General features: G+C 35.7%; 1 protein-coding gene and 1 pseudogene across 1 annotated transcript; one reads left to right on the top strand and one right to left on the bottom strand.

The window, feature by feature from the left end:
• Nucleotides 1-4,250: 4,250 nt before the first annotated feature.
• LOC113351128 lies at nucleotides 4,251-7,388 on the bottom strand (annotated as a pseudogene).
• Nucleotides 7,389-20,831: 13,443 nt separating this feature from the next.
• Nucleotides 20,832-21,851, top strand: LOC113353350. The gene is made up of 2 exons (XM_026596985.1): nucleotides 20,832-20,926; nucleotides 21,166-21,851. The coding sequence occupies exons 1-2, from the start codon at nucleotides 20,854-20,856 to the stop codon at nucleotides 21,675-21,677; spliced, it is 585 nt and encodes a 194-aa protein (XP_026452770.1). The 5' UTR covers nucleotides 20,832-20,853; the 3' UTR covers nucleotides 21,678-21,851.
• The last annotated feature ends 3,618 nt before the right edge of the window (nucleotides 21,852-25,469 follow it).

Raw genomic sequence — 25,469 nt, forward strand, 5'->3', positions numbered from 1 at the left:
TTAGTGAAACTGATCGGATCGATGGGTACTGGTGAGAAGTGGGATTCTGGGATATTTATATGCAAAATGGTGACTGTTAGTAAGTGTCTTTTGGTATTGAAATCTGTCTTTTACGAAGAGGTGTGAATTTAATATTTTGTGTCGTTTCTATTTCAGACGCGATGGTTGAGTTTAAGGCCATTTACAAGGAAGGGTTGTTTGGCGCGAGAAATTTGAGTTTCTTGTATCTGTATTTTGAGTTACTAATGAAATGACCATATTACTCCTTTTAAATGGTGCAAATATTTTTCTCCTTGGATAAACAAAGTAGTTAATTTGTACTATTTGATTTTCTCTGTAAAATATCTAAAGAAAAAATATAATGAAATCTTGCCAGACATCCAATGCCATAACACGCAGTAGGGGAGCCAGACATTAAAATAGAGGAGGACTAAAAAAATATCTTTAAATACACGAGTGAACTAAACTTAAAATTAAGGTGGCTAAATATAAAATCTCTGGTAAAAGTAAGGAGCTTTTTATGATTTTGGTGAATTTAGGGAGGGCGAGAGCTAGGGTTAGTCAACCCTTGGCTCCACCCTTGATAACACGACAGTGCCATTCAACTCCTTCTTTTTCACCTCTCTATTCACCACTCTAAAATCTAAATCCCATATCTGGGGAATGGTGAATCCGATGTGTGGTTTAGATTGTAGAGCGGTGAATAAGTAGGTGGAAAAAAGAGAGTCGAAAGTTTTAGCCATTGCCCGCATGTTATCCTCTATCCAATACTTTATTATCTTAAGGCTAATTCTTATGGATGTTAAATTTAAGTTTCAACTTCCCAACAATGCGTCAGTTTAAATTGAAAGCTAGCTCTTATACTTTTACTTGGTTAGAGCTTCTCCAATGGTCATTCTGTGTGTTTCCTATGTGGCAACACAAATAAGACATCCTCAATCTATTTTTCCTTGAAATTAAGGAGAGAAAAATATCCATCTCCAACGGTATTGCATGTAACATCTTCTTTTAATTAATATAAATTTTATTTTTCATAATTAAGATTTTATTAGAGCTAAAAATGGTTAGTTAATATATTAAAGTAAGTAAAAGCTGACTAGCACTAGTGGAAAACAGACATTCTGCGACCGTCAGGACAAGTCATATATAAGAGTTAAACGACCTGTTCTAGGGTTCTGTGAATGGGTCGTTGATAAAACGTTTTTTAATTGCACGACCCCTAACACGTGGGTCTCTGAACAGAAACCCTTTCTTGCAGTAACTAGATGCTGACTAGCTTCACTGGTCGTAGATTTGAATTATAATATTAAAAAAATACAGATTCATATCAGCTGAAATGTTTGAATGGCTGAATCTGAATTAATCTTACTGGCATTTAAGTCAAACATCCAAGTTAAGTCATACAGTCAAGTCAAGTTAAGTCAAACTGAAATTCAAATGCAACCTCAAATTTAACTGAAACTCAAATGCAACTTAAATTTAACTGAAATTCAAGTGCAACTTCAAATTTAACTGAAATTTATAATCAAACTGAAAATTTTAACATTCATTCATTTTATCCATTGGGTGTAAAACTACACAAATAAGATGAAATATTGAGTTCATAGAATACATGTCCAAGATAGTCAAGTTCTGACAACAACATGCTAAACTAATAGACAACTGATAAAAAAACAAAATGATATTTCATCTCCTCCTATGACGTCAATTATCTTAATTAGCCAATACTTCACAAATGATATCAAGCAGAGCATCCATGTGATGTGTCCTTGGTTAACATGCGACTTCCTGCAAAGAAAATCAACAACAGTACAATGACTTTGTTCAGTTCATAATACACGGTAGAATAAAATAAGTTACTAGATATAGGTCATGTACAACAATGTGAGGTAATTTGACAGACATTCTAGCAATGGTTAGTAGCTGAAAGCACATGTGTGAGGTAATTTGACATATAGGTCATGTAGATAACAGTTGACTAATTTATTGCAGGGCACATCACATATGTAACTTAACAACTAATAATATTAGATGGGGGGAAGATGTATATAAATACATGCAGTATTATCCACAAACTGCATGAAAGTTATCGCACAACCATAACTACGATGGGAGAAGATTGCAACAAAACAGAAGCTTCAGGGAAATCGAAGGCAGATACAGGGGAAAAAGAAGATACTTGCACAAACTAAACTAGTAGTCATATGTGCGCAGGGGAGCTATAAGTGGAAGAAGAAGAAGATTATAAGTGATCTCATTTATTAGTATCGAACTTTACATGGCACAGATCAAAAATAACTTCGTATGCTTTTGCTCACAAGAAGCATACCAGATTAAGGTCTTAGTAATTCAAACTCAGATGGGGGTATAAGTAACATGAAGGAATGCTTATCTTTCAAGTAAACCAGATGTACATTGTAGTTTAATTCAGCTCTTTCGTTGTGTATTATACCCAAGTGAGCAACACACGAATTTCCAGCATTGCCACCTTGTATTCTCCTTGATGTTAACTGCATAACTCAGGTGTAAGTTTCTGATTTATAAGGAGACAAAAAAGAAAAGTAACTAAACCATTTGGAGGAATCCAATTCCTTTATAGTTCACTAACCTGTCATGTAATAAGAACTTGATTGCAGTTCTCATTATAGTCTCTTTGTATTTCATCTCTCCTTGGTTATATCAATCATACACCATAACGATAGCTACTAAGGTTCATAAGTAAATACTACGAACTATCATAATTGCACCTAAACTAGATTATTTCCATTGAATGGGGTATTTCTCATAATACGAGGAAATCCTAGTTCCGTTATCACATTACAATCTGAACTGTTCTCTTGTAACAGTTACCCAACCAAGTTGAGAGCTTTCCTGGTTATCATGAAATTCACTTAGGTTATTTTTAAATTCAACACTAGTTTAAAGGGTCAGTTAGCAGCTTAACCTTCACAATCATAGATATCAACAAAGGAAGATATGTTAAAAGCCATCTAACTATTAATATGGGACTTTCCGGTATGAAAAAACAAAAAAGAAATGAAATTAATCAAGTGTTGGAGAAAATCACCTTGGAAACCTAACTTGTCTGAACCCAGTGTTTTTCTCAAAGCTCCATAATCATTTGCCAGCTGAATGCAGCAACTACAGGCTTGTTGTGTCGAATCAAAGCTGAAAGACATCTATAGCAAACACATAAGAGGTCGGAATTATTTCAAGTGATGCCAGTTAACATCAACAGATGAACGACTTACTCTAAAATAAGCATATGATAGCTTACTCTGCAGTTGAGAAAACAACCTCGCAACCCTTGTCACCACTTTCCATGACGAATCTCAGTACATCACTTCAGGCCCTAAGCACAAAAACTTCATTAGTGATGCATAAAGAGCTTTATGGATCCACAAATAAGACCTCGTCGATAAAAATGTAAAAAAATATTACCATACATTTCATATTCTTTGAAATATTATAAATTATCACTCACATAACTGTTTTAGTAATCTTATCTGCCTATAACATAGTCAAAGAAACAAAACTGAAATAAATGGAGTACTACAGTAAACTAACCTTATGAATCAGAGAAAAATAGTTATAATGAGTAATCTTCTTGGAAAATAAATTTCATTCTAAGAACCCTAACAATGGACAGTGGAGTAACCTGAGAAATACGTCAAATAAAAGAAGAACTATATATCCATTATTTCCTTTATGCAAAAGTCTGTGTTATAATCTAAATAACCAGCACACTACTCAAAGCTACAGCACAAAAGAGTTAAAACTTGCATTACCATTCTAAAGATACTTTCAGGATTAACATGAAACAAAAACATCAAAATAAAACATGTACAGTGTAAGTAAGTCAAGTTTTTAGAACTAAACTTCCATAGTAATCACCATGGAAGATTTGGATTAATGGCTAGTTCCTATGTATTAGAAAGAAACATTATCATATGAGGTACATGACAAGTTATGTCCAAATGAGATACATGACAGTTACAGGAATTGAGAATAATTCTCAAAAAACCTCGAAAATGTTATGCAGTGAGCTTATTAACTGGTTAACTTTAAGTTATGAGGTAAAAGATTATAAGTGCGCTTATTTATTACTATCTACCTTCATATTTTAAGATCAAAAATAAGTTGCATGCTTTCACTCACAAGCAGCATACCAGCATAAGGTCTTAGTAATTCAAACCAGATGGGGGTATAAGTAAAGTAAATGAATGATTATCTTTCAAATAAGCCACATGTTATAGTTTAATCATCTCATCTCTATAGTTGTGGATCATACCCAAGCGAGCAGCACAAGCATTTCCAGTATTCCCACCTCCTTGTATTCTCCTTGATGTTAACTTCACAATTCAGGTGCAAGGTTCTGATAAGGAGACAAAAATGAAACTAACTAAATAAACGAAACTTGCAAGTTCGACAAACGAAATTTTACCTGAATAGAATGAATGAGGAAGCAGACCTCTTTGGTTTGTTAGGGTCTACTGCACTAGTTTCGCCCTTAAGCTTCTTTTTCTTCTGTTGGTTCACTTTCGTTTTCTGCAATTACACACTGCATTAGACTCCAATTCCACAACAATTCACAAATTTCATCGAATGGATGAACAAACAAACAAACCTTGATTATGTTTTCAGTTTTCTCCTTCTTCTTAAGCATTAGTAAAGCTTCATGCTTATGAATGTTGTCAATGGCCTTTTCGTCTTCAATGGATCCTGCTCCTTCCGACAAATCTTACAAATAACAAGAGTTAAAACCAATTCAAATCGATATCGAAAATTCTCGCAAAATGAGTAATCAAGTGTGCACATTGCTTACTTCTTTTTCTTGACATCCTTGGCTTCTGCTTCATCTTTTTGCTTGAACTGCAAGTACTGTTCAAGCAATTCCATTGTAGTTTTCTGCTTCTGATCCTCTTCGAGTAGCTTCATCGCCTCGTTCTCGCGCTTCTCTTTGCCAACAATCTGCAAGTAAGCTTCTCTATCAGCTTGGTATTTCTCTTCATATAGTTTTTTCTCTTCTTCAGTTACATTCTTCCATTTGGATCTTAAAATGTTTGAAACTTCTTTGAATTCTGCATCCGGGTTCTCTTTTTTAACCTCAGCCCATCGATCTTTGCACCATAAAACATAAGCTCATGATGGTTTTTTCATCTCGGGATTCTTCTGCTTCTTTCGCTCTCAGATATTGAACCAATGTAAGACTCTGCACCTACAAAAAAAATCCCCAAATCAAAATTAAACCTAGATTCAGAAATCTAACATCAAGAAATTGAAACCCTTAATTCAGAATTTATCAATTAGCCAAACCCTAAATCTAGAAGAAATCAAATATCAAGATCAAAACTCAAAACCCTAAATCAAAACTTCTATTTCAACAATTCATGATCAATAAACGAAAACCCTTGATCTAAAAATCAAAACCCCTATCAGAAATTCTGATTCAGCAAATCATGATCAAGATATGGATACCCGTTATCAAAAATTTATGAACCCTAAATTCTAAAAACCAGAGATGAAGAAAGCTATGCCATAGTAAGATTAAATTCCTTCAACTCAATTTAAGTTTCAGTTGTTCTTTCCCTTTAATCTCCAACTCCTCTTCTTTCAATTTCAACATCTCATCACGATCTTTCTAGATATCTTCAGTTTTCTCCTTAACCGCAAAGATGAAAAGAAGAAGATGGTTCAAGAACAATAGATGGATTTCTTCCTGACGGGGAAAGGGGCTGGGTTTAAGAGTAACAATTTAATTGATTTCTTCTGAGATTTTTTTCAATTTTGGTTTGGTGGTGAGGATGAAGAAGATGGATAAGATCGCATGATGAGGAGACCGAGAGAGCAGGACAAGAAAGAGAAACTGAGATGAGAAATGGGAGAGAGAAAAATGTATTTATATTCTCTATCAAATAATAAAAAATTATCACATCCAAATCCGTTTTCATGGGTCGCCGTATCGGTAGCAGTTTTAGGGAAAAAACCTAATTATTCAGAGACGACTATTAATCATCTCGGAATTTTTTCCGTGTTTTTATCATATCAGAGACCGCTATTTTTGGTCAACGGTTCAACTACTGTTACTGAGGGTCTCGGATATGGGTTATAAAAACGCCATTTCCACTAATGTAGGATGATAGACAATGTCAAGGAGAATGTCTAAAACTAGACATTCACGAGTCCAATTTTGTGCACACTCCTATAAAGAGTGTGCACAAAACAAATTGATCTCATTGGTCGGTATTAACCAACTGTTAACTATTTATTAATTTTTTATTTAATTTTATTTAATTGAGTTAAAATCTAAATTTGGTTAACATTAATAAATATATCCAGACCTAGTTTACAGGGATTACAAAACAGCAAATAGGTAAGCATATACAAAGATATGTACTTCTGAAATCAATGATTTGTTTCCTAATTAATGAGCGTGTGATTTGATCTTGATCTTGACAAACGAATAATTATTAATGATCTGTTTCCTAATGAGCTAATTGTCATTTGGATCTTGACAGACGAATTAGGTGATTTAGTTAGTACTGTAAAAGTTAGTAAGATTTATTTTCTTTGATCAGCCAGTAAGATTATCATTGTTTAGCAAGATTATCAATTTTTTTTATTTTTTATTTGTATCATCAGTTAGATAATCAATTTTTAGTAAGATTATCATTTTTATTTTTTTTGATCATCAGTGAGATTATCAATTGCCACAACAAAAATAGTACAACAAGGTCATCTTTTTGGTTCGTCTTCCAATCATATTCCCGAACGGAGTTGAAACACCGGAAGATGATCGATGTAAGCAACTTAATTCGTCTGTGGCGTTGTTAACAAATTGAGAGTTTTATTTTAGGAATCCTATATTTTAGGTACTATTTAGATATGATTCTCAACAAAAAGATACTATTTCATATCTCGTTACCATTTTTAAGATTTAAATAAAATTAAAATAATAGAAAAAAAAATCTTTATTAATTAGCTAACGGCTGGTTTAGAGGAGTCAATAGAATCGCTTTGTTTTGTGGACACTTCTCAATGGAGTGTGCAAAAAATTGGACTCCACGTTCATCTTGACAATATCTACCCAAAATCATCTACACATTAGTTTAAGAAATCATGGTTGGAGAATGATTTTAGTGAAAATATATGTGTATCCTTGATGGATTTTGATATTTATCTCCACACACGTATCATTGGAGAAACTCCTAAAATAAACTTTGCCCATTTTGCGCTGGCGAAAACAGTAGAGCCTTGATTACCGAACGAATCTCTCCATCAGATCGCTCATATTTTTCTACGCTAATTAGATTCGGGCACAACAGTATAATTTCTCTGCCCTAAATGATTGAGCGCAAAGAAATCGATTCAATTTTCACCTCATACATTTATTTGATTCACATCTTGATTGTTGCAACAGTTTTTAAATTTAAATTTTGAAACTGGATGACCAAAAAAGTTAACGTAACATATCTTGGCAGAGTTTATTACAAATTATTTGATCTACAGACGATATCTTTCGTAGGGATGCACAAAATGCAGGCATTTTTGAATCGGATAATACACATAGTTAAACCATACACTAATCTAATAACGCATATTATCTAATTCAATTATTTCTACCTATCTTATCCACAAAAACATTAACAACCACCTATAAGAACAAAACAACGACAGGTTACTGCTTCCCATGTGTTCCTTGCTGGTGAGACCCACCTAGGAGAACTCGGGGTGATTGACACATTTAGGACAACCAAATGATTAGTTGCTTGCTTGGTCGTATCATTTCCATCTCTCAAGATCGTTAATGATCTTAGAGATCTTCTTGGAGTCTAGCATGATTGATATTGGGAGAGAGTTAACAAATTCTCCATGGATTGCCATTGCCAATCTACATCACACAAAACACTTGTAGGAAAAAAGTATCGCACATACAAGTTATGCGAATAAAAGAAGATATAGCGAGAACGAATATGATCGCGAAAAGTTAAGTCAAGATGACTATCAGATGAAATCAGCATAATCACGAGTAAAATGTGAGATCTGTGCGAAGTATGGAAGATCTGCGATATAGGCAGATATAAGTGTGCGATAATAGTGCACGGTCATTCCGAAATAAGGGGATATCTTAGCTGTCATCCATTATGTAATACCCTATATAAAGGTTAGATTGGCCTTGTGAGAGGAAGAGTTCTTTTTAGGATCCTTGATCAAGAAATTAAGAGAGAGAAAGATTGTAGAGAGGAAGAGAAAACTTAAAATCTCTATTATCTTGTAATTCATTCTTATGATTTTGATAAATAAAGAAGTGATTTACTTTGAGATCAATTGATTATCAAAGGATCTTCATATTTTTGTGGTTGTAGGATTTCCTGCAACTACATTTGGCGCTAGAAAACAGCTCGGAGTGATAAATCCTGTTGGTGAATTTGTTTAGATCAACCAGAAGGATCAACTATCGAACAAACGACAACGAGAAGGAGCACAAGAATTGCTGAGAGAAGAAGAGGTGAAATTCCAGATCAACCAGAAATGGAAGAAAGAAATATTCAAATAAATGAAGATCCAATTGGACCTAAACATATATAAGAATAGAACAATCCTATCGATCATGATAGAGTAAGCATGCATACTTCACAAACTGATTCTACTGAAGAAGAAGACCAAAGAACTGCAAGAACGGGAATGATAGAAGGAGATGAAGGAAATATGATAATTGCAGAATTGAAGCAAATATTGATTACATAAAGACAAAGAGAAGATGAAATACGTGCGAATTTGATAAGACAAAATGATAATATAAGAGAAGAGAATCTTAGAATGCAAAATCAGAGATCCAGAAGTGCAACACGCATAAGATCAAGATCAAGAACCAGTAGAAGTTTATCAAGACAAAGTCAATATAATCAAGGACATGTTCGAAGGGAACGAAATTTAGGTGACAACTTGCAATTGGGATATGATCGATATGAGCAGCCACAAGAAAATCATCGTAGACAAGAAGGCAAAAGGGCTGACAGATATCAAAATGCTGGAGAACACCATCTCACACATCATGAGAGATATAATGATGAAGAGTATGATCCAGAACAAGGAAGAATCTTATTTCATGGTAGAGAAATGTTAAGCGATCAATATGCACGCGAAGAAGAGGAAAGAAATAATGAACTCCGTGAACGAGAAAGAGATGAAAGAGAAAAGCGTAGACGAAGAAGAGAGGAGACCGAAGAGAGAGAGATACAGGAAGCTGCGTGACAGAATAATCATGAGAATATATTGCGACAAGTGAGACTAAAAAGGCCTATGCAATACGATTTAGATCAATCTATGAGTGAGGAAATTCTTAAAGAAATGACAGAGTTACGAGAAATGATGTATGTGCGAAAAAATGATGGAAGAAGACAGTTAGAAGAAGCAGTAGAGGAAGCAGTAGAGGAAGCTGGGAAAACACCTTTCGCAAGACACATACAAATTGCAATAATACCACCCAAGTGTACCTTACCCACGTTTACCCATATTTTTGATGGCACCACGTGCGCAATACAACATATTAAGGCTTATAGCCGATCTTTATTGAAGTAGGAAGGGAATGATACAGTATTGTGTAAATATTTCCCAGTCAGCTTAACTGGAGAAGCATTACAATGGTTCGAGGGTTTTCCAGTGGGAACCATAAGATCTTTTCATCACCTACAGAGCATATTCTTTGGGCAATATATTAGCAATAACATGACAAGACCAAAAATTGAAAGCGTTTGGGCTTCGCAGAAATATTAATGAGAGTCTGCGACATTTAACAACACATTGGAGAACCATGTGTAGTGAAATGGGCAGACGAGTAGATGAACGGAATCTTATATTATATTTTATCAATGCTCTCTTCCCCACAGACTTATTATATACATAAATCTTCAGGATAAAAGATACCATCATTATGTCGGAGCTGCGCGAGTTTCAAGAAAAATATATAGCTTTAGAAGAAAAGCAAAGAGATATGGAGTCTTACCCGGTTACGATGAGACAAGCAAATGGGGGTGCGAGTTTACTTCCAAGGATAACGAATGCACTTGCGAGTACATATCAAGGAAGTCAGGGAAAGAAAAGAGCTGAGGTAGAACAAAAGCTAGTAGCCATGGGAAGTGCATATCAAGAAGAGTTTGAAAGAGAATACAAAGAAAAACAATTTCAAAATCGGGGAGGAAATAATAAAATTCAAAGAATGGATAACCAACAAGAATGTTATGGAGGTCAACAACATCACCAACCATATTATAATAAGAAACGAGGGAACCAAAAAATAGTTTGGTGGTGGGCCCGGAGATGTGTAAAATTAAGCGAAATGAAAACGGGCCTACAGTAATACCGCAAGTGCACGGTCGTCAGTTGTAGCTCGTGCAAGTACGGGTCGATCCACAGAGACTGGGTGTGTTTTGGAGTTCTCTAGCTATTTTGGGCTCTAATTTGTTATTGGGCTATGAATAATCAATGGGCTTTTGAGTGCTAATGGGTTATGAATACCCTTGGAATGAGTTGGGCTTTCAGTGGTTTTGATGGGCTGAACTTGGGTTCAGTTGGTTTCTGATGTGAATTGAACTGGGCTTGATCTTTGGATTGAACTGGGCTTCAGTTTGTACAAACAATGGACAGTGGGCTTAGAGAGTTTTTGGTCAAGAAGAAAAGAAGTGACCTCTACAGACAGGTAATAACCTTAAGAATTTACAGTGGGCTTTTGTGATAGAAAATAGAATTGAATTTGGACAGTGAACAGAATCAAAAGTAAACAGTAACTATGAACAAAATGAACTAAACAGAACAAAAGTAAACAGATCAATGAAACTAAACATAATGGAACAAAGTGAAACTAAACAAAAGCAAAACAATGAAACTAAACAGAATGGAAGTGAAACTAAACAATGAGACTAAACAGAAAACAAAAGCAAAACAGAGTGGAACAAAGTAAAAGTTAAGGTGACAATGAAAGTGACAAAATGTGAGACAATGAACAAGTACACTAAAAAAAAAAACATCAAAGAAACTACTAGGTGATGACAGTGACAGGAAACAGTTACATACCAAGGCCTAAGCCAAGGGCAGTGAAGATGAGAAGCTAACAGTGAACAAAACATGAATTTAAACACAATAACATAACATGGGAAGCACATAACAGTGAAGGTGAAATGGTGAAGGTGAGCCTAGGCATACTACTAGAGTGGGAAGAGAACCAGCTTGCTCACAGTCACTAGTGAGCACTAGTTTCTCCCCACTGCTCAATCAATCCAATGCTCTAAAGGCTTTAGCCTAACATTCACACAAAACAGTAAACATGAGTGATGAAAGAACACTAGGATGTTGAATCCACCATTAACCTAGGGGATATTCTCCTCACAGCTAAAATAGTTACCAAAGTACTAATTGTCTGATTAAAGTACAACTAGTCTAAGGGCTTAACAACATTGGACAAGAGCTGCACATGATGAAGACTATCTTATTGATTCATGGTTTCATCTAGTCCTAGAATTTGAGGTTTAGAACATACATAACAAGAACATTACAGAACATGATACAAACATTACAGAAACATAACATAACATGAATATGGGAGTGACAGCAAAGAACAAACATAACACAATAGTGGAGTTCATAACAGGAACAACACATAACAACATCACAGTGACATAAAATGGAGAAAATCAAAACATTAAAATGGATAAACAGTGAACAGCAAAATGAACATTTAACAGAACTAAGTTCTGGACGCCGGCTATTCCAGGCATAAAGTTTTACAACAACACCCACAAGGCTATTTATACCCACAGACCCCATTTCCCCAAAATACAAAATTAGGGTTCTTCACCCAAATCCCAAAATCAAACAACACAGAAATTAGGTATTTGATTCTACCTAATTTGATAGTACAATTTGAACCCATGTTTCTCTCTATTCGTCTCCAGGCTTTCCCTAACAGAAATTAGGGTTTTCTATAAAAATCCCCAAAAACCTAATTTGGACAGTTGAAATTAGGGTTTCGAATTTTACTCACCAAACATGTGATTTGACACTTCAATCGTCGACCCATTATTTTCCTTGTTCACCTGCTCCATTCCCACGCGCCAATTGCTTCATCTATCAACCTAATTCACCAAATCCAACCCTAACAGTGATGAGGATGGTGGAGTTGTTGAAATAGATTAATAGGTGATGGGGGTATTGAGGGATATGATGGATTGTGGTTGTTGTGGGGAGTTGTTGATGGAGAAGGAGGTGGCGATGGAACTGGTACGACAGAGTAGGTGGTGGTGGTTCTGCAAACAGGGTATGGTGGTGAAGGAGAGCTCGATGGAAGAAAGAAGAAGGGGTAGTTTGTTTGGGTTATATGTTTCTGGTACTATGGTGTTAAGCGGGCGTATCGAGTTTGATGATCTGCGACGCTGAGCCGTGGGGTGTGGAGATGAAGATTGATCTAACGGATAAAAGTGAAGATGCTGGCAGCGACCGTTGGATGCAGATATACAACGAAATTAACGGCGCCAGATGGAGTTAGGTGTTGTAGTGTTAAGCGGAAGTATCTGGGTTTGATGCGCAGGCAAAGAAGCGATCGTTGGATTCAACTACAATCTAATCTGAAGGCTTGGAATTTAGGCACTATGGTGTTTTGCAGGAGCTTCAGATTTTGATGCTCCATGAAGGAGGCGACCATCGATGATGAGATGGATCCAATCCGACGGCTGAAGATGGATGCGGTTTTGGTTATAGAAAATGGGTTTGGGTAAGGGTTTTGGGCCTTGGGTATGCCAAGCCCATATCTTCTTTAAGAACAATTCTTCCTTCTTGAGCCCATTCCTAGCTTTTTGGACGTGCGCTCCATTCTTTGCGTCTTCCTTGCGTAATTTCTTCCGGCTTTTCACCACTCTTCAACTCTTTTCCGCTCCGCAATTCATCCAGACTTTATTTATTACCTAAAAATGCAAAATTAAGTAAGAAAAATATTTATTCTTGAAAACAATGAAAATACAGAATATGGGATAAAATGTAGAATTAATGCACAAAAGATGAGTTAAATGCCAACAAAAAGGGATAGATATATACAATATTTGGCACTCATCATTTGGGAACAAATAAAACTTCCTCCATTGAATATAACAATAGAGAAAGTCTGGGAAGCTGTTATTTTAATAGAAGATATTCCTAAGCCCTTCAATTTGGGAAATGAGCCACCATCAGGAAGAAGAAGTAAGGATATCTACGCGTATTATCACTTTCATGGGCACACAACGCATAATTGTAGAAATGTGAGAAAGATTATACTACAAATGGTAGAACAAGGAAAATTAAACTACTTCTTAGCACAACAGCAACAAAATTCACCACCACCACCACCACTTGGAGGCAACACATACAATGCATAGAAAGGAAAAAACACATATGTGATTGAAGTGGATGCGAAATCCAAGAATTTATATTGCAATTCAATTATTCACTCTTTCAAAAACATCGAAGACTTTCATGATAATATCTTATGCGAGAGATTATGATGGACGAAAAATACTTAACCTTGCGAAGATATCGCCATTAAAAGATTTGCAAAAACAAGTCATTTCGTTCAGCGCTGAAGAGACACCAAGAGGAGGAGAACCACATGAGAGTCCATTAGTGGTAAAGCTTGGCATTAATCCCAAAGAAAAATTAGAAGACGATGATGAGGAGGAAGAACATGATGCAAACGTATGGAAATTGACAGAATACTTATAGATCCCGGAAGTTCGGTTGACATCCTCTTTTTATCACACATATAAGACCATGGGAGGAAAAGATAACGAACTAATTCGGTCCACTTATAAGATTTATGGATTCAACGGTACTGCTAATAAGCCTAAAGGAGAGGTGACAATGCGAATCCCCTTGAAGAGTCTATCTACAAAAATCATATTATGTGTTGTTGATGTAGAGTCCCCTTACAATGCGCTGGTTGGAAGACCATGGTTGCACGATATTTTGGGGGTAGCTTCGACATTTCATCAATGCATAAAATTTCCACTGCCTTAAGGAATTGGAATAATAAGTGGAGATCCAAACATGGGATAAATCTGCCAAGAAATTGACGTGGATAAGTGCGAAGAAAGAGAGAATAAGCGAAGAAATTGGAAGAAACATGTTAAAGACAATCAAAGGAGTGAAAGACTAATGGTGGACGTAGTGTCTAGAGTTGAAACAACTGAAAAGAATGATACTGAGGCAGAATCTTCTGAGAATGTTCGCACCAGGAAACATAGAAAGATTACATCTTAAGAGAAAAAGTGGAGGTGGAAATATGAGTAATTGTGCGGTTGTTCGCACACTATGAATCAATTTCCTATAAGCATCTGCGGACCTAAGAATGTTGCACAAGCAGTCTGAAGAAGAAAAAAAATTTGTTTCTTTTATGAGAAACTATATAATAAAAGTTCTATGTACTAAGAATTATATTACTCAAAAGTCATAAAAGCTTGCGATGTTATTCGCAGAAAGACAGATATATGAAAGATATAAGCATGAAATATTATTTTCTTGAATCTGAGTGTACTGTTTGGTGGAATGAATAAGATTGAAGATTTCCTTTTTTATTAAGAGATTCTCTTATAACTAAGGGACAGAAATAAGACCTTAATAAAAGGCATCAGAGATAAAGACTCCAATTGGGGAGCCTAGCTATGTGATTGTGGCGTGCACCCTAGTTCGCATATATGCAAGAGGAAAAAGTAAGACATAAAGAACATCATAATTCGCAATATAGTTAAGCATGACTCAAGGGAAAGCTATACCACCCATGGAACTTGAGTCATGGAGATTTTGGGGTGAAAAAACAAGAAATCCCATCCGGGAGGGACACCTAAATCGAAAGATTGGGGATAACTCCCAAGGAGTGCAAAAACTCGATCAGGGCGCCGAGGTACACAGTTGAGTCAAGAGTGCGAGGGGCGTTGGAGTCTACTTTACCACTCTTGACAAGTCCTGACTATGATGCACTCGGTCCGAAGATATCCCACTTAGGGTGCAATCTCGTAATCGTAAACCTTATAGGTGGAGGGAAAAGAGATTGCGAAAACAACTGGTTGTTGTATTACCGGATGAGAGGAGCCAACCTTAACCCGGTAGAGGTAAGCCTCCTTGAAGGGGCAACCAGGGGGAAGATAAGGACGACACCCTCAATTATGGAGATGAATTGTGTCAAAGACGTAAATGTCATGAGGCTTTTTACTCACAGGAGTATTAAGGCTTATCGCATTTACGCACGAGAAAACCTGTAGAGGTAATGATACAAGAATAAGTTAAGACAAGATCAATGGGTCGATACAGTAAAATGTAAATACGTCCTTCGATTTCGTCGCACAGAAAAATGGAGACAGGCAAAATAAGACCTTTACTTAGGAAGGCACAATAAGACCTCTAGAGATATATGCTGCGAAGCATAAGAGTTATGATCTATTATCGTACGTTGTGAAAACACTCGCACAAGTACATGACATAGGTATGTGAAACATATAAGATCATGAGTATATCATTCTGCGTCAACAAACAGAGACAAGAATGGGAATGCAAGCATCAAAAAAGATGTTACTTGCCCCATATAATAAACTCATGATCACATGAGAAAAGTTGGTATTTGACAAATACAAATATAAAAATAAAGGAATGAAAATGATCAATATATTTAAGAAGTCTAATGTATATTCAAGAAGAACACTAAAAGGGAAAAATTCAAAAAGACACAAGGATATACAAGAGGCAGAAAGAAGAATCTACAACGACAAAAAACAATCAGTCTTCGTGCGGATTATCTTCATTATTCTGATTATCATTAGAATTATCATTATTTCTTCGCTCAACGTCAGAATCGTGAATTTATTCTTCACCTTCTTCGTATCCTTCATACTCAGCCTCACTATCAGAAATAAAAGGAATATCTTCGTTGAGAGAAACATCTTCAATAGGATAATTGGAAAGGGGAATATTATTTTCTTCGCACACTATCTTAACTGTTGCGTTACGACCGCGAATGACATCTTTATTATTATTTGAGACAGTAACAACTTAATTCTTCTTGAGCTTGCGATATTTGGAATCATGGGCAGTATACTTCGCACCCAAATCTTCTGATAGCCTTTGGCATTCTTCGAGTTTCTTCTTCAATCCTTTAATTTCTTTAGCATAGTTCTTCTCTTTCTCTGTGAAATATAAAGTGGGGTTAGAATTGGAAAGAAGATATTTTCTCTTTCAGAAGAAATAGCAAGTATAAAAGAGCAGTAAATGACCTTCATTATTGGAAATAATGTCTTTAACTAAAGCAGTATGTTTGGATTCAAGGCTCAATTTTACAGCTAAATCAATTCTAGCATCATTCATAACCCTAGCACCCCATTTAAACTCATCTTCACTTTCTATAAGGAGCTGAGATCGGATAAGATTTCTTTCCTCCATGAGTGCTTCCTTATCGCGTAAAGCTAAATCTCGCTCGACTTGGACTTCAAGTAAAAGATTTTGAAAATTTTCTAATGCCTTCGCACCCTTAAGAATAGATTTATCTTTCTCATAAATAAGGGAATTATTTTTTGCTTCTAAAATTTTAATTCTATCTTTGGATTCCCAAAAACGACGTTTGAAGCTGTTACAAGAGGTTAGGACACCTCTATGATCAATATTGAGGATTTGGTATTCTGATTTGAGTTTTTCAAAAGAAAGGGAGTTTATTCTATATTCAGTGAGATCATTTAAAGAAGAATTAAGGTAGTTCAAAAGAGTGTCATCATCAACAGGATGATGGGCAGAGCGAAATAAAGAGGCTGCTTCATCGGAGAGTCGATAAATTTCCGCAAGAATACATAACTCAAGAAAAGCGAACATAAAAAAAGGGGGGAGGGATAAGACAGAGAAATGGTTATAGAATAAAATACCAGTCAGTTGATCATTCCTTTTGTAAAGCTCTGATATCTTATTCGCAGAAGTAGAAGCTTCAGCTTCAAGTTTGGAATTCTTAGTTAAAAAAGATTGAAGTCTTCTTTCATAATATGAGGATACTGCATATGACATGCGAGACATCTGTGAAGATAAAAAAAATTAGTTAATGATATAGAATGAGGAAATGATACGATGATGCGAAGATTAAAACTTGTTAAAAAACTAAAAAAAGATAGAAATTACCAGAAGACCAAAAGATAATTGAAAGCTGGGAAATAATAAAGATGAAGCTCTGCGAAGTGAAGAATCATCTAAGCGAGGAGCATCACAAATTTTTGATACCATTTCAAGGGTACGAGTTAATTCATCATTATCCATAGAAGTCATGGAATCCAAAAACACGCCAGATAAGACTTTCATTGAAGAATCAATTGATGAGTCTTCAGATGCGAGGATGTCATCGTCACTGGATTCAGTATTTGAAGCGGAATCATATACTCTCTTACGCTTTTTTTCAAGATTTGAGGGAGAAGAAGAAGATCGGGTTCTTTTAGATTTGATTTTGATCCTCTTCTTAGTCTTGACACCATAAGAACTCTTCTATACGAATAATAATGATAAGAAACAGAGGCAACAATATTATTAAAATGAAAGGTGGAATGTTCCTTACCTTATTATTCCGCGAAGGAGCGTCTTCAACGGATTTCTTAGCTTACTTGATTTTATCCTTCCCCTTTATAGTATAATATAGGAGAATCTAAATGTTAGTGCGAAAATAATAAACATACGAGGGTCAAAATACCAATGCGAAGATCTTACATACCTTTTTCTCTTCTTCGGTCAAGATGAATTCCCGAGGATGATAATGAGAAAATTTCTCAGGAATAGGAAGGTCCGAGTTATCCACAACTCTGCCAGCTACATAAGGTCCCATTACAATAACAGGACAATTCACCCAACCCAAATCATTGGATCTACGACAAGTCTTGTTGGAGTTACTATTCCAATCGACATCTCGCATTATTATCTTATCTTCATCAATATTCTCATTTCTTCTTATGCGAATGGCCCATTTTGTAGATTCATTTTTCATAAGTGCCACGTAGTAATGCTGAAAGAAGTTATCAAGAGTATACTCGCGGGGGTCAATAACTCTATCACGATACAGTTCGTTTCGCACTGCATATTCATAAGAAGTTCTCAAACCTGCTGCGCGACGAGCGTATTCAAGAACTATTCCAATTGCGTCACCACTCAATTGAAAAATGGCTCGAGCAAATCGCTTGTCAGCAAGGATTTCATAGAATAAAGGGATGTTCGGATTATACAACGGGATAAGAAGACCATTCTGAAGTTGCTCTAAGGAGACAAATATTCTTTGGTTTGTCCATTGTTCTGAGTTGATCAAATCAAGAGTGAGTTTGGATGAATAATTACATCCAGGGGGAAGAGTGAGTGAATAACTTCTTGTGCCGAGTTATTCTTTTAATGCTTTGAAGGCCAATCCATTCTTCTTAGCAGTTTATATAACCATTTTCAGAATGAGAATGATGAAAGCAATAAGATTAAATCAGGACGTGAAGAACAATAAGAAAGAGAAACTGAACTGTAAATAATAGTACAGAAAGGATGCAGTAGCAGAGAGAAAAAAAAGAAAAAGAAGAAGAAAGACTTAAAAGGGAAAGTTATTCATCGTTCCCGAGGCTTTATTTCATTAATGCGAGAAATAAATGGATAGAAAGAGGCGGTTAAAAAGATGTGTCATGAAATGTATGGTTGAAAAGATACGAATTAAAAAGGAAATCTTAAAATCCGGAGATATGTCGGTGGGATAGAATTTGAAAAGTTGAACATGTGAGATAACAAAGACTAATAAGTTCTCATTTTGCTAGGGATGGTCATGGGGCGGGTATGGGGCGGGTAGTGTCAATCCCGGTCACTGCCCCGTTTGTAAAAAAAATACCCATCCCCGCCCCGTTACCCATATGAATTGGGGCGGGGCAGGTATGGGGAATACTAATATGGGGCGGGTTTCCCATGGGTTACCCGTAACACTGAGTTAATACATAAATTTGATTATAATCAAAACTTAAATATGATTCAAACAAAAATAATAATGTAAGAACGACGCATTCTGGAATCTTAAATTCAGTAATTTATCTTAAAGTGAACAAAAGAATCTGTTAATGACTTATTAGTTTTTCTGTTTTTTTCTGTCCCGTTCTATCTTCGTCCACGTCAACCATTTCATTATCTGCTTCATTTTCTCTATTTTAACTTTTAGAGAATGTGTTTGATCACAAAAATAAGAACGAAAGTGATGAATGTACAATAACGATCGAGAATATGATAAATGAAAGAAAGCTCGACTAAGTGGTGGAAGTATAAAAATCATACACATTGTTGCATAAAAGTCTAAACCCCTAACTTGTTAAAGATACGGGGCGGGTATGGGGCGGGGACCTTGAATCTCATCCCCACCCCATCCCCGTAGCTTAGTTTTCGGGTATTACCCATACCCGATCCCATCTCCATTTGTGCGGGTAAAACCCTACCCGAACGGGGCGGGTACCCACGGGGATGGGTTTGGGTGGGGAAAATGGCCATCCCTACATTTCGCTCATTTCACGGAAAGAACGATATGAGAAAAGGCAAAATGTAGGAATAAAGTATCGCACATACAAGTTATGCGAAGAAAAGAAGATATAACGAGAGCGAATATGATCGCGAACAGTTAAGTCAAGATGACGTATCAGATGAAGTCATCATAATCACGAGTAAAATTTGAGGATCTGTGCATAGTATGGAAGATCTGCGATATAGGCAGGTATAAGTGTACGATAATAGCGCACGGTCACTCCGAAATAAGAGGATATCTTAACTGTCATCCACTATGTAATATCCTGTATAAAGGGTAGATTGGCCTTGTGAGAGGGAGAGTTCTTTTTAGGATCCTTGATCAAGAAATTAAGAGAAAGAAAGATTGTAGAGAGGGAGAGAAAACTTAAAATCTCTATTATCTTGTAATTCATTCTTATGATTTTCATAAATAAAAAAATGATTTATTTTGAGATCGATTAATTATCAAAGGATCTTGATATTTGTGTGGTTGTATCATTTCCTGCAACTACGTCTCACACCTCTGGATTTCTAGATTAATTAACCTTGTGGAATTTTCCTCTTATTTCACGACTAGCAATCGATGTATTAAACAATATTCAACGCGCACCCAATTTCAAGATTCATCTGTATGGTGAGTGGTAACAGTTCAATGCACACCTATGAATCACGTGGAGCATTTAAGTGGAACGAATAAATATCTTGGTTGATTTCGCGCTGTCTATATATATTATCACCATGTGGATCACGATATGCATCTCATTTTCCCATTTCTTATATCAGTAAAAATTAATATCAACAAGTAATGCTTCTTAGTCATGGGTACTATTTTACTCGTACCAAAAAGACCTGCAAAGCCATGAGATGGTGGTTGATTGTTTTTCTTATTTTTCTTTCGAGGAGAAAGGTTAATATATTGATAAAAGAAAAATGAAAAGGATACAGAAAGATAAAGGCACTTAACAGTGCAAACATGAGCCAAATGTTAAGCTCAAACAATTGTTTTTCTTTTAAGTACTATATGTAAAGCTAGAAAGGAGTGATGGCTACATGTACGTTAGAAACTGCCTGCATCCTGTGATCCGGGCTTAGTTTTCTCTAATTAGTACTTAAAAAGAAAATTGATAGCAATAGCATTTCCAAAAGGCAAAAACCCAGAGTTTGGGAAATGGTAAATTTTTGGAGGAACGAATTAATGCGGTGGGTGCATCCAAGTCAGACTTTCCTCTTTAAATAGAGAAGTTTGTGAGGACATAAATCCGCCTGCCACTAGAGTTTTTGAAATCTTATCACAAATCAAGCATGATGTCTTCTTCTATGAGTTCCCAAATTGGGTTGTTTCTCTTTGCAATACTTGCTTCGTCCCTCTTCTCGGGTAAGTAGCAAAAATTTCTAGAATACGATGTCTTATTGCTTTCTTCTTCTTCTTCTATTCCAATAAGTTCTGATTTTTTGTTAAAAATCGTCTCTTTTCTTTAGCTAATGAACTTTCTATTTCTAGACTAGTTTTTCCTGTTTTGGGTGTTAATATTTGTTTGACATACACTGGTATGCAGAAGCTTGGATTTGTTACTAAAGTCTAACCCAATTATGTGCATTTTGTGGTCTTTGCAGAGATAACGTACGCACAAGTAAATCCTTATAATTGTTGGATGGGAGGGACTACAAAAGTATTCACACCGTACTTCCATCCAGTTCCTGGGGATGGGACCGAAGCTAAATGCATTTCTGTCCTACAAGAATGCGAAGATTTATGTCAAGCGCAGGGCAGAACCAAGGTTTGGGATATTTGCTCATATATTGAAAGCACACAGAACTACGCATGCACGGCTTGCTGTGGAGATGCTTCTTTTCGTCCACCACCACTACCACCTTCGCGAAGAGATCCAAGAGATGAGTGCCAACTAAATGAGATTTCTTTATCGACGCAAGTAAGAAGCTGCCCAGCCCCGGCATGTGCAAATTGTCCAGGAAGGTGTGCGTCAATAGGAGCTACAATAACATATAGGCGGTGCAATTTGAATACCGGCTTCTGCAGCTGTTGTTGCTCTACCTTTAACAGTGGCCTTCCTTCATCAACAAGGATCCGTAGTCTTGGTTCATCATTAGTAGACGCGGCACAGTAAAACTATGATCACGTGTCATTTAAAGCTAGCTAGCCGCAGCTAATCTGATGTGATAATCACATCGAATTTTATCTTTATATCGTTTAATTAATTCTCAAGAATATATGACACAGTTTGGATAACTTTACCTATGTAAAGAGTGGTCAGGATCTATCCTCCCAATAGATAAATCAATGGTTGTGCTTGATTTCCTAAAACACAATCTCATTAATTCTACCGAGTAAACGTGATCCTATAAACCGCTTCTCTCACGACTTGTTTTTCTTCCATTGCAAAAGAAAATGCTCCCCCAAACACCTCTTTTCCTTCTTCAATTTTCATACAATTAGGAGACCAACCTACGGATAATAGAAACACCTTATCTTCTGAGGTATTATTTGTTCATTGTTTTTATGATAGCAATTGAGAACTCAAAATCTATGATTTCTGAATTAGCCTATTCATACTATCCATTTGACTACTTTTTTCTCAAAAATTCTGAAATTAGATTCTATCGGTATGTGAATGTGTTAGAGTAGCTAAGATAGACTTGGCTAACAATAAGGAGAAGAAACATTAAGGTAAAGCAAACTCTTAAGTGTGATATTTTTCGGTTACTTCGATCATATGTTTTGTTCTGATCTTAATATTATTGGATAGATTTGATTTTACTTTTAAACCTGAGGATTTTTAAGGCGATGATGCCAGTGATTATTTGTTTTTTGCTCCGCCGGTGGTAGTGCTGGTGAAAAGGGCAAGGTTCAAGCAATTTTTTTCTCTGTTTCCTTTCGCGGTTGGAGATTAATAATTTCTACTAGACTATGTTTTTGTTTCTTGCGGTTTTACAATGAGGACTAACTTAATTTTTGTTTGTTTTTTTCCCTTTCTTCCATCTTTTTTCAGGTGTTTCAAAGACCGAAATTGCTTAGGTACCACCCATGAAATAATATGGTTCAGAAGTGCCACCATCTTTACCACTTATGCGATTGTAAGTTTTTTGTTCTCTTAGTTATATGTTTAAGTTTGTTACATTGTCCTAAAATTTTGCACAAAACTTGCATAACTATACGTCTATAAATATTTTTTTGAGAATCTTCTTCGATACTGTTTATTTCGGTTGATTTTAGTGAGTTTGAATCCTGATTTAAAGTTTTTTTACAAGTTATTATAGCTTGAAAGTCTACTTTCGATGTTTCAAATTTTTACAATTGGGTGTTGTTCCGAAATTTGTGGAATTTCTAATGAGTGTTCTTTGGATAAGTAAATCTGCCAGTTGAAAGTACAAATACTGACTAAAGGTAAACGGTTAAATAACTTTCTGCAAGTTGGCATTTTTAGAATCTAAATGAGTTATTAATATGAACCTTGATTGGATACTGTTTCAAATTACTGCCCTTATGTCTAATTCTTTAAAACGGAACATGTCAACAGAGAGGTTTGTAACTTTGGATCGCAAGGATGCTGTTAAGAACAAACAGATGAAAAAAATTCTAAAGAGGTGTTCTTACTATTTAGTTACAAGGTAACTGGTGAGATTTGTTCCACTATTGATGGTTTTAGTAACATAAAAGAATTAAAAGAGTCGCTTTGGACTAATTTGTATGCATCATTAAGAGAGTGAGATAGAGTGGTTGTTAAAATATTTATAAGTATTTGAATTAATCGTCATCATACATGGCTAAGAACCCTTAGGATATTATATAAGTGTAACTAAGGAAGCAAATCTTACAGGTTTAGTTTGTCTGACCAGATCATTATTTATGTTAATCGAGAGTCACTCGAAGGTATTCCCATGTATCGGAGAATAACATGTTTATGAGAGGTCTTATCTGCCTACCTAACCGTTGCCACTTATTTTATTCCGCTATATTATTTGCACCATTTCTTCTATTTTGTTGGCAGGTGATAACTTATTATGTTCCTCTAATGCGGCAAAGCTTTCCCTATCAGAGTGGGTAAGATACAATGAATATGTATTGATGAGTGTAAAATGCTTATTCAACCCAATTTATTCAATGGAAAATAGTCGCGCCAGAAACACTCATCATTTGGTGAAGCATATGATGAATGAGACTTTTTTTTATTTTCGCATAATCTAACTTTAGCAGGTCTATTAGAGGTTACCTCAACATCGATGCATCATAGGTTTTCCCGTATGAAGATTTTAATTGAACATTTCATGCATTTTTAAAATTAGCTTTACATGGAAATGTGTTGCGTTGGTTTCTGTGCTTTTGTGATCTCATCACTGGAATGGTTTGTTGTAAGGTTCTCGCTACTTTTAGCATATTCTCTCCTCTGGATTTACAGTAAACTCTTACTCCTGGCTTCAGGTAGGGCCTCCCTGCTTTCTATGGCCTTACATTTTGCTAGATTAGTTAAACTTTCCCCTAAGTTTTTTTTCTTGAGTATAGTGGATTACTGCGCAGTAAACCTGCATATTATGAGATGCTTGGGTAACAACATTTGCAGATTGGTGTGACAGGGTATTAAAAAGGGTGGTTAGAGATTTGGGTTGTTGCATGATTAACCGAAACCAAAAGAATTCAAGTTCGTTCTTCTAGATAGTATCCTTCATGCTTTAGACGACGATGATCCATTTTATATCATGTGTGGTTCTAGGAATATTATAGACCTGGTAGTAGTGGAGGATTTATAGCGGAAGTAATGGAACTAAGAAGTGGTCAGGTAGACAAAAATAAGTTGTGGTGGACCTGGTGGTGGAAGCAGTCAAATTTCACATCAATTTCATGGGTTTTCCAATTGTGACTGCCTCAGTAAGTTCTGATTGGAGATTTCACATCAATTTCATAGGTTCTTTTAGCTTGCTTAGTGAAATACCTTAATTCCTATTCCTATCACGTGTGTTCACCATCGACCTTCCCCAAATTGAACAACACAAGAAAGGTACAATGTTTTCCGATTTAGTTTTACTCATTTGGTTTGATTAGTTTCTAGGGGTGGAGTTATTTGTTCCTCGTTGTTTTTCTTGATATAAATAATTAATCGAACATATGCAGGATCTTCGTTACTCCAAGGATGATATAAGGATATAATAAGAGAGGTTTTCTGATACAAAAACTTCTAAATACATATTATGTGATTAAATTTCATAGAGTTAGCTACTGTTTATACTTTATTATATAGGTGTTCTACCAATTTTTATTTCCTTGAATATTATAATATTGCTACACTACCACCACACGTTGTAGCACTAATTTGTATACTATCTACTGCCTTTAAAGTATGGTAAATTGGTAATCATTTTGGCATCCCAACCATGATAATTTCAGTGATTGTTATTCATAGTTGAAGTTCATTATCTTTATTCCTTTGACATTTTAGGGTTTTTTCTCTTTTCTCGCGGGCTCTCTCAGCTTCACAGGAGATCACTTAGTGTTGGAACAATTGTTGAAAATAGCCTGCAAAACAATCATAAAAAAACCAAACAAACAAGACGTTATGGATGAGTCACGACCAAGTCGCTCTCTTTAAGACGTTTTGCGGCTCTGCTCAAGATTGTGCAAGCAGTTCTTCCATGTCGCGTCGCCCCCAGGATAAAACAGCTGAGTAAATCTCTTTCACAATCACTCTTGCACTTTGAGAGTATGTGATACTTGTACACTTCTATTATTGCTCAAAATCAAACTTGTAGAAAACAAATAATGATCACACACTAGTTTTCTTTCTCTCAAAAATTCATTTTCTAAACTCCAGTAACATAGAAGAAAAACTCTCTTGTTTTCCTACCAAAATCTAATTTTTGTACTCAAGAATTTCAATAATTAATGACTCTTAATTATCACAAAATTA

This window comes from Papaver somniferum, chromosome 2, assembly GCF_003573695.1.
Source record: "Papaver somniferum cultivar HN1 chromosome 2, ASM357369v1, whole genome shotgun sequence".
Classification (NCBI taxonomy): domain Eukaryota; kingdom Viridiplantae; phylum Streptophyta; class Magnoliopsida; order Ranunculales; family Papaveraceae; genus Papaver; species Papaver somniferum.

What these genes read in the sequence shown, in the direction of transcription:
- LOC113353350 (XM_026596985.1), top strand. Translation starts at nt 20,854, where the DNA reads ATGATGTCTTCTTCTATGAGTTCCCAAATTGGGTTGTTTCTCTTTGCA. An exon ending in TGCTTCGTCCCTCTTCTCGG is followed by an intron (nt 20,927 to 21,165) that starts GTAAGTAGCAAA and finishes TGGTCTTTGCAG; the next exon opens with AGATAACGTACGCACAAGTA.